At 59.9% G+C, this 18,040-nt stretch overlaps 1 protein-coding gene across 4 annotated transcripts; it reads right to left on the minus strand.

Annotated features, from left to right (window-relative positions):
- Positions 1-14: 14 nt before the first annotated feature.
- Positions 15-17,744, minus strand: LOC309634549 (ATPase family AAA domain-containing protein 3). Of its 4 annotated transcripts, none has more exons than XM_082404759.1 (16): positions 17,425-17,742; positions 14,807-14,883; positions 14,085-14,186; positions 13,935-13,994; positions 13,430-13,499; positions 13,069-13,234; positions 12,830-12,899; positions 12,294-12,449; positions 11,727-11,783; positions 11,421-11,546; positions 11,092-11,216; positions 9,914-9,965; positions 9,521-9,591; positions 8,593-8,760; positions 7,421-7,529; positions 15-842 (listed from the first exon to the last, which is right to left on the minus strand). In XM_082404759.1, the coding sequence occupies exons 1-16, from the start codon at positions 17,624-17,626 to the stop codon at positions 693-695; spliced, it is 1,761 nt and encodes a 586-aa protein (XP_082260885.1). In that variant the 5' UTR covers positions 17,627-17,742; the 3' UTR covers positions 15-692. The 4 variants fall into 4 exon arrangements, 3 of the variants coding, with proteins under 3 accessions (XP_082260885.1, XP_082260887.1, XP_082260886.1); XM_082404761.1 differs by having other exon boundaries at positions 7,421-7,562; XR_014248198.1 differs by having other exon boundaries at positions 706-842; positions 8,646-8,760; positions 17,425-17,743.
- Positions 17,745-18,040: the final 296 nt, after the last annotated feature.

The raw sequence follows: 18,040 nt of genomic DNA on the forward strand, positions 1-18,040 counted from the left end.
CATGAGACAGTCACTGAGACGTATCTGTCAGTTTTTATTAGATTCTGGATAAAAAGACCCCCAATTCCAATCCGGGAGAGCTAGGGCTTCTGTGGGCTGGACAGCCCCCCTGCTCCGCACATCCTTGGCCATCGCATGTCGGTGGGCTGGCTCTCGGCACCTGGGTTTACGGGTTCACAGGCCTCAAGGGCACTCCCCTCCCGAGGACAGCGGTGGGCACGCTGGGCTGCACAGAGGCCAGCTCTGCTCATCATGGGCTCGGTTCTGGCCCTGGGAGGGACTGGGCAAGGTCAGGTCCTCCCTTGGCCGGGCCCCCTACTGCTGGTCACAGCTGCAGCAGCCAGCATCTGCCTGGGAAGCTGTGCTGCCAGCTTGGCTGCTGCCCCGGGCATGGCGGACAGTGCCTGCTCCCCGTCTGGGCCGGGCCTGGAGGGACACGTCTCCCAGGAGTGTCCTGGGGACAGCTGGGGGGCCAGAGGAACCAACCCCGCCTCAAGGCTGCACAGCACAGCTGGTCCTGAGCAGAGGCCTTTAACGCTGCCCTGCCGCCCTGGGCCTGACCAGAGGAAGATCACACACGCCAGGAGGGGGGCGGCTGTGTGGTGCCACCACGTCCGCTGGGAGCCGGGCGCCTGGGTGTCTCTTCTTGGTGATGCCACCTGGTCCGCGTGCTGCAGGCGTCCAGGCCCAGCTCACGCGGCCTGCGAGCTTGGGAGCAGGGGCCGGCTCCCCTCCGCCTTCAGCCACTGCATCTTCTGCTCGTGCTGCTGGATGGCATCCTGGACCCGGGCGTCCATCATGGCCTCGGTGAGGACCCCATCCTCAGAGGCATATGCCATGGCCTGGCAGGGGAAGGGAGCACTGAGGCAGGGCAGCAGAGGGGCTGCCCGCGTGGGGGAAGGGCCTCAGCCTGAGGCTTCTCAGGGCCCACCAGTCACCACTCACCCGTGTAGGCCAGGGCCTGACCCAGGCACAAGGCAGCCTGGCCAGCCCCATCCTTGCTGCACTTGCCGCCCACCATGGAGATGCCCTCCAGAACCCAACTCCTCTGGGGCAGGGGCGGGCGGGGGCAAAACGTGGGCTGCTCTCCGGGGCCTGCGCTCGGCTGCAGGAGGGGCCTGGCCGCTCAGCCCAAGGCGCACGCCAACACGCGGCCGCACACACGCGCTCGCAGGTGACCCTGCAGCCCCGAGTGGCCGCCATCACCGCGCCCCCGGCTGGCGCCAGTGCTGCCTGCTCCCCTGGCTTCCTCAGTGATTTTCGAAGAAGAGAAACCCAGAGGCCCGCTGTCAGGGAGCAGCCCAGCGCCCAACCGCAGACCGGAGGGCCCTGCCCCGTGGATAGCAGGGCTGCGCTCAGGGCCAGGGAGCAGCCGACAGAACCACCATAGGCCATGCAGACACCAGAGAGAGGCAGAGCCCCTGGAGCCAAACTGCCCTCCACGCGGAGCACCCGGGGCCCCACTGTCTGCAGATGGCTCTCCCAGAACCGCGGGCTGCCGCAGTCCAGGCCGCCGGTGGCACTCTGCACCTGCGACGCCCAGGCTCCCCGGCCGTGCACGTGGGCAGGGAGCCGAAGTTTGGCTCATCGGGCCCCAGTGTGGCCCACAGCACTTCGGCTGCCAAGGCAGGCCACCTCTGGCCAGGCTGCACGCCTCCTGGGTGACCCAGTGCCCCACCTGCTTCCTGTCACCCAGCTTGTGGCTCTGACATGTGCACTCAAGTGTCCACTGAGCAGGGAGCCCAAGCCAGTCCAGCTGTTTCTCTCTAGGTCCCTCAGGAGCCTCAGCCCACGCAGGACACAGGGAGCAAGTTCCCACCATCCGAGATGACCAGTCACTTTGCTCCCCCAGGCTGGCCCCATCCATGGGACACGGCTGTCCTCAGCACCTGGCTGAAGCTGTGGAGGGAGGGGCCGTCCCTGAGGCCTCCCGCGAGGAGCACGAGTTCTGCAAAGCAGCTGAGGAGGTGGGGTGGCAGCCAGAGGGGGTCCCTGGTGGGAAGGGGCAGGTAGAGGGTGTGCAGAGACTTTACCAAGGAGAAGCCAGGCGGGCACCACAGTAACCAGGGGATCCAGGCCAACATCCCTGTGACGTGGTGTGGACGTCTGGTGCCCCCTGATACGACGTGACCAGAAGGGGCCCTCACCTCTGGTCTCCTCCAAAATCCCACAATCCCAGTCCGCTCATGAGAAAGCTATCAGACAGACCCAACGAGGGACGTCCTACAGCACTCCTCAAAACTGCCGGGACCGTCAGAAACAAGGGACGCCTGAGAACTGTCACAGCCCAGGGAAGCCCGAGACAGGAGGACTGAATGTCGTGGGCATTTGGGTGGGTTCAGGGAGAGATCACGTCTGAGGTGGAATCGAGGGATGTGGTGAGACGGCCACAGTGTAGAGGGAGCTGTGCTAGCCTTGCGACATTTCTGTGAACCTGGAATTATTCCAAAACAAACAAATTCACTGAAAAAAGCTTAAAGGAGAACTAACACCCATCCTTCTCAAACTCTTCCAAACACTGGGGAGAAAGGAACACTTCCTAACTCACTCTGAGGTCAACATCACCCTGATACTAAAACCAAACAAAACACCACACAGACCCAGACCCTCTGTGAAAACTGATGCAAAACCCTCAACGAAATACTAACAACCAAACTCGGTAGCATACTGAAAGGATTATACACCGCAACCAAGTGGGGTTTTTTTCCTGGAGTGCAAGGATGGTTCACCTAGGGAAAAATCAACCTAGGTAAGTAATTAACAGAATGAAGGACAAAAACCACTTGATTGTCTCAATTAATACAGAAAAACATTTGGCAAAATTCAACACACTTTCTTGATGAAAACAATCAACAAGGGGGAATTCCCTGGCAGTCCAGGGGTTAGGACTCCACACTTTCACTGCCAAGGGCCCGGGTATGATCCCTGGTCGGGGAACTAAGATCCCGCAAGCCGTGCAGCGCAGCCAAACAAACAAACAATAAACTAGGAATATGAGGAAATTTCCTCATCCTGATAAAAGCCGTGTAAGAAAACATCAGCAAACATCATGTCAATGGTGAAAGACTGAAAGCTTTTCCTCTGAGATCAGGATCAAGGCAAGGATGCCCGTTTTCACCACTTCCAGTCAACAGAGCACTAGAAATTGTAGACAGATCAATCAAGCAAAAAAAAGAAATAAAAGGGGCTTCCCTGGTGGCGCAGTGGTTGAGAATCTGCCTGCTAATGCAGGAGACACGGGTTCGAGCCCTGGTCTGGGAAGATCCCACATGCCGCGGAGCAACTAGGCCCGTGAGCCACAACTACTGAGCCTGCGCATCTGGAGCCTGTGCTCCGCAATAAGAGAGGCCACGACAGTGAAAGGCCTGCGCACCGCGATGAAGAGTGGCCCCCACTTGCCACAACTAGAGAAAGCCCTCGCACAGAAATGAAGACCCAACACAGCCATAAATAAAAAAATTAAAAAAAGAAAAAAAATTAAAAAATTAAAAAAAAAAAAATGTACTCTTTAAAAAAAAAAAAAAAAAAAGAAATAAAAGACATCCAGACTGGAAAGGAAGAAGTAAAATTAACTGTCTGCAGGTGATATGATCTTATTATATACAGTAAACCCTAAGTAATAAATTCAGCAAAGTTGCTGGACACAAAATTAACGCACAAAACCATTCGTGTCTCTACACAGTAACACTGAATAATTGGAAAAGAAATTAAGAAAACAATTCAATTTACAACACCATCGAAAACAATAAAATACTTAGGAGTTACCTTACCTAAGAAGGTGAAAGCCTTGTACACTGAAAACTAGAAAATGTTGCTAGAATTAAGGACGTGAAAACACAGAAAAATATCTGTGTTCATGCATTGGAAGACAACGTTGTTATGACGTCAGTACTACCCAACGCAATCTACAGATTCAATGCAATCCCTATCAAAATTTCAATGATGTTTTTCGCAGAAATTAAAAAAAAAAAATCCACCCCAAAATTCATATGCAATCTCAAGGGGCCCCAAGCAGCCAAAACAATCTTCAATAAGAATATGTTGGAAGTCTCACATATCCCGATTTTAAAATCTACTACAAAGCTACAGTGATCAAGACAGTGTGGTACTGGCACTAAGACAGACACAGGCCAGTGGAATAGAACAAAGAGCCCAGAAATAAACCCTCACATATGGTCAAGTGACCTCCAACAAGGATGCTGAGATCACTGAATGGAAACGACAGTCTTTTCAACAAATGGTGCTGGGAAAACTGGATATTCACATACAGAAGAACAAAGTTGTACCCTATATACAAAAATCAACTCTAAAGGGATAAGAGATCTAAACATAAGACCCCAAACTATAAACCTCGTAGATAAAAACAGATGGGAGAAGCTTCCAGACATTGGATTTAGCAATGACTTGTTGGCTACAACAGTAAAAGCAGGTGACAAAAGAAAAAAATAGATAAAAATCGGACTTCATCAAAATTAAATACTTTTGTGCTTCAAAGGACACTATCAACAGAGTAAAAAAGGCAACCCACAGAAAACGGGAAAATGTTTGCAAACTACTATCTGATACAAGGTTAATATCCAGAATACATAAAGAACCCCTACAATTCAACAAGAAAACCTCAAACAACCCGGTTCAAAAAAGGTCAAAGGACTCGAACAGACCTTTCTCGAAGGAAGACACACACAGCCAACAGGCTCATGACAAGATGCTCAGCATCACTGATCATCAGGGAACGCGAATCAACGGCACAGCGAGACACCACCTCACACCCATGACCACCAGCAAAAAACAGCAACCAGTGTTGGCGAGGATATGGGGAACCTGGGACGCAGGTGCACCACTGCTGTGGAAGACAGTACGGAGGTTCCTCAAAGAGCAGACACAGAATTACCGTGTGACCAGCCATTCCACTTGTGAGAATGTGCACGACAAAACTGCAAACAGGCTAAACGCATTCACAGCAGCACTGTGCACAACAGCCAAGAGGTGGAAACCACCGAAGTGCCCACCCATAGCTGGATGCAAGGGGCATCCACCGCACTCTGGGCTACCAGGAGGCCCAACAAGGGAAAAGACTGACACCTGCTGCAACACGGATGAACCTCGAGGACACTGTGCTCAGTGAATAAGCCAGTTACAAAAGGACAAATCCTGTATGATCCCTCATCAGGCCCCTGGAGGAAGCACACTCAGAGACAGGAAGCAGGAGGGTGGGGGCCAGGGCTGGGGGAGGGAGTGAGTGTCTAATGGGGACAGGGTTTCAGTTCAGAAAGAAGAGAAAGTTCTGGAGACCGGACGGTGGTGATGGTTGCACAACAATGTGAATGTGCTCAGTGCCGGAGCTGTGCATTTAAAAATGGTTAAAATAATGAGTTTTATGTTAAAAAAAAAAAACCCAGTAGGTCCCCATGATAGGTAGCTGCAGGGTAAGAAGCACGGACTTGCACTGGCAAAACCATCACACAGGGGTGGCAGCTGCAGCGGGGTCCACGCGACACCAGCAGGTGGGCTTCAGGGAGCAGGTGCACGCGTCCTGGGCCGCTCAGCCCGGAGGGAGGAGGAGGGTGGGCAGGAGCCACCACAGCAGCCCAGCCCCGTGCACCTGGGGCCACAGGGGAGAAACTCCAAGGGGACACACTGACATGTTCTGTCCCAGACGGTGGGACCCCTAAGGCGTTTTGGCCCTCTCTCGCAGGGGGTGGGGGTGGAGACTAGCAGACATGCCCAGGGCCCAGCTGCCCAGGGGCTGGACACACAGGGGGAGCACCCACGGGCTCTGGGCCTCCACGCGCAGACGCTCACCCTCCCACGCGCGTGCGGGGTCCACTACCCTCAGCTCCCCACACGCAGGCACACACAGGGCTGTCCCCTGGTTCCCCAACGAGCAGGGAGGGCAGGGCAGGGCAGGGCAAGGTGGGGGAGGGGAGGCGCGCCAGGGTGTTCCCCACCACTGGGACTGAGCGCCACTGGGACTGAGCATTTGTTGGCCCCGAGCTCACGCTGAAGCCCTAACCCCCAGTGTGGCTGCACGTGGAGATGGGGCTTCTAAGGAAGCGATGCAGGTTGGGTGAGGTCCTAAGGGTGGGGCCCTGATCCTACAGGACTGGCGTCCTTGTACGAAGATACCCCCAAGGGCTCTGCACAAGCACACAGCAAGAAGGCGGCTGGCTGGCAGCCAGGGAGCGGACCCGCATTGGAACCCCCCTCACTGGCATCCTGATTTGGGACCTCCAGCCTCTAGAACCATGAGATGAATGTCTGTTCAAGCGCCTGGCTGTGGGATTTTGTCACGGCTGCCCAGGCTAAGCCACCCTGTTCGCCACTTTGTTGGTCGTGGAAACAGCCAACCTCGTTGAGGCCTGGTTCCTGAGTGAGGCCAGCCTGGAGCAGAGCACCCTGTGACTCACAAGAGGACAGAGTTTGCAATCTGGAGCTGTTTGTTACAGCAGCATGACCTAGTTCATTCTGACTAATACAGCCCCCCTGTGTATCTGGGCAAGGATGTTCAAATCCAAGCAGATGTCTACTTAGCATTCGTGCTAAGTTGACAAGTGGCCAGGTTGTCACGTGGCCACAGACATGAGTCACTCAGCACCCTCCACCTGGCAAGGACCACGGGGAAACTTGTTCTGAATGGCTGCACCCAAGGCTCCTGGGGGTCAATGGGCTTCCCTGCCCTGGGCACCCTTGGAACCACTGCTGGGATGTTTCAGATGAAAGCCTGGGTATTGGGAATGACAAGGGCCACTCTGGCCTGTGTGCCCTGAGCCACAAGGTGAAGATGGAATCACCTCCCGTGGTCCAGCTGTCCTCAGACCCTCAGGACTCAGCAAACCCATCCAAAAAGCCAGAACACCTGAGGCCTTCACGCCCCCGCAGACAGTCCTGAAGGCAGCAGTCTCCCTCTAGGGGCTGGGAAGGAGACGCCTGACTCCTTATCAGGTCAGTCACCTCCTAGCTCCTCATGTCCTGTGCCCTCGGATGAGCCCACCGACAGCTCACGGATGCTCCATCCCCGGCCCAGGCTGTGTCCCCCGGACCCTCCACCCATCTGCAGTTTGCTGTGCCAACTGTCCTGGGCCCCAGCTTGGGACAAAGCCCAGGTTCCTAAGACACTGAGCTTGATGACCACCGGACATGCTGCTGATTTGAGAGGGCCCCGTCTGACCTGGGCCAGAATGACACTGGGAAGGACCATAATATGCGAAGCCACGGACGGCCCTGGCCCATCCTCCCTGCTGCGGGAGGCAGAGAAGGGTGGTGGCAGGAAGGGAGGGCATCATGTCACATCTGTGCAGAAAATCACTCAGAAACATCCTGGTGGGGGGGAGGTGCAGCTGCCAGCCCAGTCACCTTTCGACCACTCTGAGGGCCCCTGGCTCGGTCGGGCCCTGGCCTGCGGGGCGCATCCCCGGCTCACCTGCCACGCCACAGCAAGCTGGGAGATCTCCCGGCCCGACATGCCCTCCGTCAGCTGTGCGATCTCTGAGCACTTCTTCCCGTAGTCAAACTGGGCCAGTTTCAAGCGCCTGGTAAAGAGTTCCCAAGTGATGCCTGGGCGCCTGCAGGACCCGGGCCAGAGCAGAGACCCGTGAGGGACCCAGGCTCCCACACAGACGGAGAGCAGGAGCCTGTGCTGGGAAACCCCAGGCGGGACATGTCCGACCCCCTCACTTTAATGAGCTACCCCTTGCCCAACGTCCACTGCTGGGGCCAGGTCTGGCCGTTCCACCTTCCTACCCTGCTGGGCATGTGTCCCTTCCTCGTGGAGCCCAAGACGGGGCCCGGGGAGGGGCACATGCTGGGCTCAGGGGCGGCCATGGGGCCACTCAGGATGTGTAAGAACAGAGGAGCTCCGGGGGCCTGTTCCCAGCTCCACCGCCTGCCTGGGGACAGGGGCCCCGCCCAGCACTCAGACAGCAGCCGAACTCCTAATCCCGCCCCCGCATGCGGACCCCAGGCCCAGTCAGGCCTGGCTGAAGGCCCAAGAGAGCCCGCTCAGACTCCTGTGAAAAAGTCCTCAGGACCTCAGGCTGCGTGCAGTGTCCAGGCTGCAGCTGGGCTAGGACGTGCCACCGGGAGCTGGAGGCAGGCTGGGGAGGTGGGGGACTGGGGCCAGCCAGGGGCAAAAGGGAAAAGAGACCCAGATAAGAGAGCTTGGGGGCAGCTGACAGACGGGTGGCAGGGGCAGGCAAAGCCCGCCGCAGAACAGAAGACGGCTCGGCAGCGCCAGGCGGGAACCAGGTCAGTGGGGCTGAGATCTGGTCCCCGGAGAGGGTTACAAATAGACCAGCGCTGGCTTATCTGGAACGCTCCCGACAACAGCGAGAGGGCCTGGACGAGCAGGGAGGGCACCCCCGACCTGGTGGGCCCTGCTGTGTGCTGGGGAGGGGCCCAGAGGGAGGCTCAGCAAGGCCAGAAATGGGCCGTCACAGCCCGTCACTGCCAGGGCCTGACTGCGGCCTGGATCTGAGCGTTTCAAAGGCAGGACGGGGCAGCAGGGCCACCAGTGATGGGCGGTCATGACCCCACACGTGAAACCCAGGGGCACAGTGACGGGCGGGGAGCGGCTGTGGTGGCGGGGACACTTACTGCTTTCCTTCTGTGGCTGGTTTAAGAACATACTTGTCAAAATACATTCTCACCAGGCGCTCCCGCTCCTCCCGCCGCGGCAGGTCGAAGCGGACCATCTCGCCGATGCGGTCATTGATGGCCCAGTCAAGCTGCTCGGGCTGGTTGGTGGCCAGGACCAGCATGAACCTGCAGCCGGCGCACGGCGAGAGCTCAGGGTTCCGGGCCATCAGAACCCGCCGCGCGGCTTCCTAACACGCAAGACCCCGCCGCACGGGCGCTGCCCTCTGCCTCCCATCCCTCCCCGTCTTGCCCCAGCTCATGCTTCTCCCCGACTGGTGGCCCAGCCACGGAAGCCTCCCTGTGTGCAGGAGGGACGGGGACGCAGGGCCCCAGGTCCGAGACAGACCCCTGCCCCTCCCACACCAAGTGCTGGGGTCTTGAAGCCTGGGGTTCAGCTAAGCAGAGGTGCCAACTCAGCGGGAACTCGACACGCCCCCGGGGGTCTCACTGGGGGTAGGGTCTCCACCGGCAGCAGCTGCAGCGGGCAAGGCTAGTGGGTCTGGCGTGGCAGCCACGTGGCTGACCGGCAGGGCTAGATGCCACCAGTGGGCAGGGGGCTGAGGGGCCAGCCCACCCCTCGGGTAACCTGCGACCTGGGGCCCCTGGCTGTGGGGAGAGCCCCTGACAACGCATCTCATGGGCAGCCGGAAATGCCCAGGGCCTGAGCCAAGGGCAGTGGCCTGTGGACGGGCCTGTGCCCCTCGGCTCTGCCTCAGAGTCCCCAGCACGTTGTCTCCGCAGCTCCACAGACGCCCCACGGCGCCCAACTGGCCATCCCACTGCGTCCGGCCACGTGGGTCAGGCGTGAGCCTGCTCGGTCGGCCGCCCCGCAGCAGCCGCGTGAGCTGAGGCAGTGCCACGTCCCCCGCACACGGGTTCTCCTCACTTGCTGCTGTGCTGGCCCGTCCGGTGCAGGAACGCGTTCAGGGTGGCCCTGAGGTCCTCGCTGATCTTCTCCTGCAGAAAGAAAAGTCCGGCGTCAGGTCTGCACGCTGGAGTTCTATAAGCAGCCACGGGGGCGCTAAGGAAAGGCTCCGCAGAAAGGCGCAGCCCCCGCTCGTCCACGACAGAATGAATCTAAATCCGAAGGCTGAAGCGTGACTCCAAAAAGACGCTAAACTTCCACTTTTCAAACAAAATGGACGAAGAAAGCGCAGCTGAGGAGCAGGTTCCCGGTGACCTTCCCAGAAGTGCAGACGCCGTGGCCCGGGCCGCCCGCCCTGCCTGCTCCCCGGCGGCTGGCCCGGCCCAGGCCAGAGGGCAGCCTCCAGACACTCACAGTCGCTCGCTTCCTGAGAAAGGCGTCTGCTTCGTCCACGAAGAGCAGGAGGCTGCAAGGGCAGGGCCATGTGAGCCGGGTGGGGCACGGCCCCGCGGGAACCCCAAACCTCGCGCTGCCCCCACCGGGACCCAGACCTTGGCCGCAGACGGGGGCGTGTCAAGTGCCAGTGTCACGAGAAAGTAACTAAAAACAGGCTGGTGACCCCTTGTCTTAAACGTTTTAAAGTCTCTGGGACTGGGCCTCCCTGGTGGCGCAGTGGTTAAGAATCCGCCTGCCGGGACTTCCCTGGTGGCACAGTAGTTAAGAATCCGCCTGCCAATGCAGGGGACACGGGTTCAGGCCCTGGTCCGGGAAGATCCCACATGCCGCGGAGCAACTAAGCCCGTGCGCCACAACTACTGAGCCTGCGCTCTAGAGCCCATGAGCCACAACTACTGAGCCCACGTGCCACAACTACTAAAGCCCATGCACCTAAAGCCTGTGCTCTGCAACAAGACAAGCCACTGCAATGAGAAGCCCGCACACCACAACAAAGAGTAGACCCCGCTCGCTGCAACTAGAGAAAGCCCGCACGCAGCAACCCTAACCCTAACCCAATGCAACCAAAAATAAATAAATAAATAAATAAATAAATAAATAAAATTTAAAGAAAAAAGAAAAAAGAAAAAAAAAAGAATCCACCTGCCAATGCAAGGGACATGGGTTCGAGCCCTGGTCCGGGAAGATCCCACATGCTGAGGAGCAACTAAGCCCGTGCGCCACAACTACCGAGCCTGCGCTCTGGAGACCGTGAGCCACAACTACTGAGCCCGTGAGCCACAACTACTAAGCCTGCACCCTACAGCCCACGAACCACAACTACTGAGCCCGTGCGCCACAACTACTGAGCCTGCATGCCACAACTACTGAAGCCCACGCGCCTAGAGCCCGTGCTCTGCAACAAGAGAAGCCACCACAATGAGAAGCCTGCGCACTGCAAGGAAGAGTAGCCCCCGCTCGCCGCAACTAGAGAAAGCCCACGCGTAGCAACGAAGACCTAACGCAGCCAAAAATAAAATAAAACTAAGTCTCTGGGACCAAGAGGCTCCCGGACCTTGGGGACAGGCTGTGGGGAAAGTCACCAACCCCCCTTCCCAGCAGGAGCCCCAGGGCCACCCAGGAGGCACCCGGCTCACCCTCGCCGGCTGGTGCTGGCCCAGTCGAAGACCTTGTGCATGGCGGTCACGCCGTCCCGCCCCATGGGGGTCACATCCCCACCCGTCATGATGGCGTAGTCCATGCCTGAGTGCAGCGCGAGTTTCTGGGTGGGAAAGGCACTTTAACGTGTGCTCCGTCTGCCCTCCACCTCACCTCCCCACCTCCCCGGTCGCTAGGGGCCAGACCGCGTGTGGGGAGATGCCCTGCCTGGAAGAGCTGGGTAGGGGCCACCTCCCATGTGTCCCCTGCCCACAGCACCTCTTCCCAGTAGGTGAGACTCCACAACCCCCAACTACTGTGCCCTCACCCTGGCAAACAACGTCTTGCCAGTGCCAGGTGGTCCATACATCAGGATATTCCGGTATAGACTCCTGTTCTTCTTGGTGTTCCTCGTGGCAATGGCGATGTCCCGCACGCGAGCCTCCAGGCTGGGCTGCCAGGGGACATGCAGGTTTGGGGGCGCTCTGCTGCTGAGTCCATCCCTCCTGAGCGCCTGGGTCTGCGCGAGAGGCCGCCTCTCCCTGCCTGGGGCTCAGCCAGCAAACTGGACTCCAGGAAGGTGGAGCAGCCCCGCCCGGGCGGGAAGGTCCCAGGGAGAGGCAGCCCCACTTACGCTGAGGACGACGCCCTCCAATGCGTCCTGAGGCTTACTGAGGAGCCGCCTGCTGACCTGCGGGGGGCGGGGGTATCAGGGTCAAGGGCGGCGCCCACGGTGCAGCCACCCCAGAACACGCGTTACCAGCTTTCCTGGAGAAGGCCGGCAGGGGAGACTGTCGGCGACGCTGACCTCTAGCGACGGCCCACAGCACTGCCCGTGGGTGCACAGCACCCATGCCAGGCAGGAAGCCTGGCTCCCCTTGAGGAAGGCAGCCGACACCGGGCTGCTTCCAGCAACTTCTCTTACGGGAAGATGGCTTGCTGGAGCCCCAGGAGTTTGTATACAACCTCCAGCCCACTCAGGGGGATGGTCACGCCGATAGACCCACAGAGGGACAGAGCGGACGGGCGTGAGGTTCCCCCCAGTGCTGACGCCACACGGCCAGAGGAATAGCATCAAGAAGAAAAAGCCAAACGCAAATCAGTGAGCAGGAGAACAGGGCAGTACTTGGGTAAACAGGGGAAGGGGCCCTGTGTGTGATTCGGCTGTAAGGCCACCCGGACCCAGGAGGCCCGCGGTTACCTGCACGGGGTGCCTCAGCAGCTCCAGCAGCGTGATTCGAGAGGTCTCCCGCACCAGGGACGGCTTCCCCAGACGGGTCTCCACGTAGCGCCCTATGGCCGACGTGGCGTTCTTGGCGGAATAGATGCCAGCGGCCAGCAGCGTCAGCCCAGCCACCTGGAACAGGGCAGAAGAGGCAGGTGGCGCCCACCCCATCCCCGGCAGAAAAGAGGGGCTCCCCCACCAGCTCCCTGAGTCTCAGCTGGGCCGCAGCAGCACCTTTCCAAAGGGCAGGCACTGGTGCGGAGGTGGAACAGATGCCCGGCACCCCTCCCGCACCCTCCTCCAGCCCCACCAGGGCCAACGCCGAGCTGCTCCCAGCGCCCCAAACCCAAAGGCCGCATCACTTGTGGCTTTCCAGTGGCCGTGGGGGGCGCGGGAGCAGCGACCACCTCAACCGTAGGTCTGTGAACGCTCAGAGCACCAGGCGCCTCTCACGGCCAGCAAAGACCCCGACACGTGACACAGACCGCAAGGAAAACGGCAGCGGTGTTTACCGTGGCTGTCACTTTGTCCCAGTCTGTCACAAAGGCATGGAATCCTTCACCAAACACGGTGCCAGCCGTCCTGCAGGGGAAGCAGTGGCATGACCGGGAAGGAACCGGGCTGTGCCCGCACGCCTAGCCCAGGCTCTAAGGTCAGCCCCAAAGGTCACCGCAGAAGGACCGGCCAGGGGAGTAGCGGGGTGCCTGCTCAGGGGAAGGGGCAAGAGGATGCCCGCGGGGCACGGCCTCACCTGATGGACTCCAGGATGGTCTGGCGGTGCTCAGCAGCCTTCAGGCGGATCTGCTCGCGGGTGATGTCGGCGTTGTCGCGCTCAGCCTTGGCCCGGGCACGCGCCTCGGCCTCCACCCGCAGCATCTCGTTCTTGTGCCGGAGCTCCATCTCCCGCTCCACGGTGGCTGCCGTGGGAGAGCGGGGTGCAGCGCTCAGCCCGAGGCCCGCGGCCCCCCGACCCAGCGCTGGGGCTGAAGAGCAAGCCCAGGGCACCCCCCCAACCCCCTCGCCCGAGGGGCTCAGCACGCCCGCTGCTTCATGCCGCTTGGGAAGCGGAGGACCTAAAGTGAGGCCCGTGAGCTCCCAGGCCCGGGCCCTACCTCGCCGCAGGGCCTCCTGCTTCTGCACCGACTCCTCCTGCTTCCGTAGGTTCTCCTCGTTGAGAAGTTGCTGAACAGGAGCCACAAGGGGAAGGGAAGAGCTTCGAGATTAGGAAACGGTCAACATCACACCAACAGGTTAGCTGCTCCGGCCTCAGAGATGTCCCATCGCCCCGGGGGCTCCGACCCCAGGGGACGGTCACCTTGAGGCCTGCAGGCTGCACGGCCCGAGGCGGGAGCCGCGGCCCCCAGCCTAGCTTGGCCTCAGAGCAGCCCTGACCCACAGCTGTCCTCACAAAACAGGCTTTTGGCTGGACTGTTTAATTTAAGAACTAAAATGCCCACAACAGGCTCGACGTTTGAATGCCCCCCACAGACCCGTCAGCCAGGGTCCCACCCGGGAGACCCTCCGGGCGGCGCGGGCAGACCCCCACCCCTCCCACACAGCGGTTGCTGCCGGGCGGCCCCCGCCCTCGGGGAAGACGGGCCGCCGGGCAGAGCTCACCTGCTGCCTCAGCTGGTCCTCGTAGCGCTGCCGGGAGAGCCTGTCCTGGTACTGGGCCCTCTAGGGAGGGAGAGGGCGGTGTGAACACGGCCCGGCGCAGAAGCCAAGGGCCCCGCCGAGCGCCCCGCGCCCCCACCCCCGCCTCCTCACGGCCTGGTGCTGCCGCGTCTCCTCGCTCAGGGTCTTCCTCCGCTCCTCGGCCTGCGCGCGGATCTGCTCGCCCTTCAGCTGCTCCACGGCCGCCTCGTACTCCTGCGCGACACACCGGCCGCCCTGAGCCCAGGGCCCGGCCAGGCCTCCCGCCCCGACGCCCCTCCCCGGCGCGGGCTCCAAAGGAGCCGGACGGTCTGTGCAGCCCCTGGGCAGGGATGCAGCCCGGCCTGCACCCCACAGGCCTGTGGGCGCTCAGCTGCAGCCTCACCTAGGCCCGGGAGGACCCAGACCCACAGGCAGAGAGAAGCCAGGAAAACGGACAGGACCAGGCCCCAAAGCAGCCAGACGATCTCCTGGGGCGCCTGTCACTCCCCCAGCCCCCTACACCGTTTCCGCTGGGCTTATGCCATGTGCTCGCTTTCTGATTCGCTTTACAACAGCCCGTGGTGGAGGGCAGAGCCTGCGCCTTTCCTACGCTCGCTCACTACGTGCTCAGAGTGATGGCAGGAGTCCCCCCCTCGGGGAGACCAGACTCCTCACCCACAGCTGCCCTTCCAGATAGTTCTGTGCAAAACTCAGGCCACACACCCGTCTTTGATCCCCGCTTCCCTCAAATCCTAGAGGGAGGTGCTGCACCCACCGCCCATGTTCTGTCTGTCCGGGGGCCCCTCAGCCTTGGGGCTGCAGCCCACCTCTGCCAGCACCACACGCACACTCACCTTGAGCTTGGCCTGATGTTCCAGCTGAAGCGTCTGCTCCTGCATCTGTGCCAGACTCAGTGCCTCCTTGGCGTGTCCTGCAGCGGGGGCAGGTGTGTGGGCATCCGGACACCGGGCAAGTGTTCACGAGTGCCAGGGGCTGCTCAGGGACACCACAGCCCACCTCGACCTGAGCGCACGCGTGGCCACCCTGGTTCCTGCTCAGACCTGCTCAGCCACCCCTCCCTCCAAGGGCCACCTATGTATGCTCCATCCCCAACAGAAACCGTGTGTGTGAGATCCGCCCCCCAGGGGACTGTCACATTCCAAAGGGTTCCATCAGAGAGGCTGCCCCCGCCCACCTGTTGACAGCAGGAGGGTCAACATGGTGGTCGTTTCCCCATTAAACAAAAAGCAAGCCTGTGGCTAGAACGTCCTTTATTTTTCAAGTGCAAACATTTTTCCTGAGCCTCTGATACCTGTTGCTGATTCACAGACAGGCGAGAACATAAGGGGCAAACGAGGATTAAACCAGAAAGAAGGGACTTCCCTGGTGGTCCAGTGGCTAAGACTCCGTGCTCCCAGTGCAGGGGGCCCGGGTTCGATCCCTGCTCAGGGAACTAGATCCCATGTGTCACAACTACGAGTTCACATGCCGCAACTAAGATCTGGTGCAGCCAAATAAATAAATGTTAAAAAAAAAAACAAACCAAAACCCAGAAAGAAGCCGATGCATGCAGGCTGACAGCTCTTCACAGGCCACATGTTAGAAACACGTGTGTGTGTGACTGACGTCTTCCAGGTGTATTCTCTTCATCAGTGGAATGCACATGTGGAAACACGTGAGTGTCCGGTGCTCTCCTTGCTGAAAAAGCCTGCACGTCGGGCCTCTCTAATAGATCCGTGATGACACGGTTCTCCTATGCGCCATGCTTCACTACAAAAACTTTCTAACACATAAAAGCACGGAGAGAAGGTTGGGACCCCATGAGCCCACCCCCCTGATGCTACCACGCTCCCAGGTTGCTGCCCACACGTCCACCCTTCTACCCCCCACCACAATCTGTCTTATTTTTTGAGGCCTTCAAGGTAAGCTGCAGACCCCAGGACCCCAAGCTGCAGCACCTGCGTCACTGACTACAGCGTAACCCCTGGGGCTCGCCGGCTCCAAGCACGTGTTAGGCATGTGGTGGAAGCTCTAGGGCTCAGAGGTAGGCTGGGGACCATGGTCTGGCTTCAGAGTTTGGGGAGGACCTGCAGCTGGCCTGCCTACTCACGCCGTGCCCTTTGGCAGGTAGGCTGGCCGCTCCAAGCACCTTGCCCGCCAATGGAGCAGGGCGCTCCCTCCCCCAACCCGTGGAGTGAGGTGGAGAAAGCACGTAAATCGCTCAGCGCAGGCCCCCTCGAGCCCCCCAGTCACAAGCTACGACCTCAGAGTCAGCCTTCACGTTCCAAAAGGAGGCAAACTTTGAAATTCTGGGCACGGTGAATGGGCCAACCCCCTCAACAAACCTAAGAAATTAGGTCTCGTGTCAGAAGTCTGTCGTCATCTGAGGTTTCTTGAGACCCAACCATTGTCTCTCAAGCTCCTCTGCAAGCCTCTCTTCAATCATCAGATGATGACTGAAATTATCTTGCAAACCTAATACATCTAACATACTTAATACCCACTCTGAGGAGGAGAGTGTTCCAGCTAGGCCTAAGGAAACAGGCTGCTCTGGGCCCAGGCCCAAATAGCCACATGTTTTGAATGTCCCTCCCAGGATCTGAGAACCAGAAAGGCTGGAGACCTTTGCCCAGGATGTTCTCGTGGCCCCAGCGGGAAGGCGGGGACTGAGCCACAAAGTGCCAGGCCAACCCCCCCCTCAGACAGGAAGAGTGTGCTCACCTCTGCTCACAACAATGCTACTCTATAAGATCTCCTTTGAGAATAGAGCACCTCTGCTTAAAAGTTTAAGAGCCACTGTACCCTTTCAGCTATTATCTACTCAGCATGTGCTATATTCCAGACCCTTAATCTTGATCTTGACACAAACTGTTAAAGCCACAGGAAAAAAGAAGGTTGTAAGAAAAACCCATGGGCTTAGTGAAGGTACACTCACCGCTGATGTCTTGAGGGCCTGGGTCAGGAAGGTCATCAACTGGCCCAGGGCTGCTTGATCTGTTGCTTTATAGACCTCGCCTACCTGAACGCTAGTCTTTTCCAATGATAAATGCAAATCTGCTTTATTTCTCTTAAGACCAACGACCCTCAAACACGTCTCCTTTCTTAAGCGGAAAACTGCCGAGCAACCACCGCGGACGGATCCCCGATCTGGCCACCCTTGGCCGTTCCACGTGGAGACGGCAAGAGGCGGTAACTGGAGACCAGGGTGCAGCCCTGCTAGCTGCTACCTGTAGCCTCTGAGTCCCCTCGGCACCGGTTTCCCCACTTGAAGGACGCGTGGCAACTGAGAAGATGCCAGAGGGTCAGGGGATCCCGAACCTCCCTGCACGCAGGGTGGCTCCGGCGGGCTTACCGCTGGAGACCGGTTTCCCCCGACGGCCACTCGCCGCTCGATCCCTCAGACCATTAAGGGCCACCGTGCCCCCGAGCCCGCCGCCCGGCCGCCCTGCCCGCGCCCACACCCCGCACTCACGAGAGTGCTCCAGCTCGCGTGCCGCCTTGGCCGCGCGCTCCAGGCCCGTCGGGTCGAAGTTGCTCCATTTGTCCTTGGGCGCAGGCCGGTCCCCCGCGCCGCGGTCCCCGCCGCCCTCGGCCCCGGGCTGCACGGGCGGCAGGGGAAGCGGCGGCCCCGCGCCTTCGCCCTTGGGGCCCTTGATGCCGAAGAGCCACGACATGGCTCGCGAGCGCCACGCGTCGCCGCCGCCGCCGGAACCCGGAGCCGTGTGAACGCGCGCGGCGCAGAGCACGGTCCACGCGCCGCGAGCCGGCGGTAGAGACTGCGCAGGCGCGGCGGCAGCCCTTCCTCCCGGGCGACGGATGCGCGTGAGGGCCACGTCCCCCGCGCGGCCCTCGGATTGGCTGCGAGAACCGTGACGTCACGGCATCGCTGCAGCGATTGCAGGAGCTGCGGAGGGGGCGGGTGGGCCGTCAGGGGGCGGGGCGAGGTGCCAGGTGACCGGGGTTGGTCAGGGACGAAATTGAGGGTCTGGGCGCGTGCGCGCCCTTGGGTACGTCATTTCCGCGTGGCAACGACACCAGCCCCGTTGCTATGGGCGCCCACAGAGTTCCGGCCCCCGGGGCCGCAGAGA

Source organism: Balaenoptera borealis, assembly GCF_965194805.1.
Source record: "Balaenoptera borealis genome assembly, chromosome: 1".
NCBI classification, from domain to species: Eukaryota; Metazoa; Chordata; class Mammalia; order Artiodactyla; family Balaenopteridae; genus Balaenoptera; species Balaenoptera borealis.

What these genes read in the sequence shown, in the direction of transcription:
- LOC309634549 (XM_082404761.1), bottom strand. Translation starts at nt 17,626, where the DNA reads ATGTCGTGGCTCTTCGGCATCAAGGGCCCCAAGGGCGAAGGCGCGGGG. An exon ending in AACATCAGGCCAAGCTCAAG is followed by an intron (nt 14,187 to 14,806) that starts GTGAGTGTGCGT and finishes TGTGTCGCGCAG; the next exon opens with GAGTACGAGGCGGCCGTGGA. An exon ending in GCAAGACGTTGTTTGCCAGG is followed by an intron (nt 11,217 to 11,420) that starts GTGAGGGCACAG and finishes TTTCCCACCCAG; the next exon opens with AAACTCGCGCTGCACTCAGG.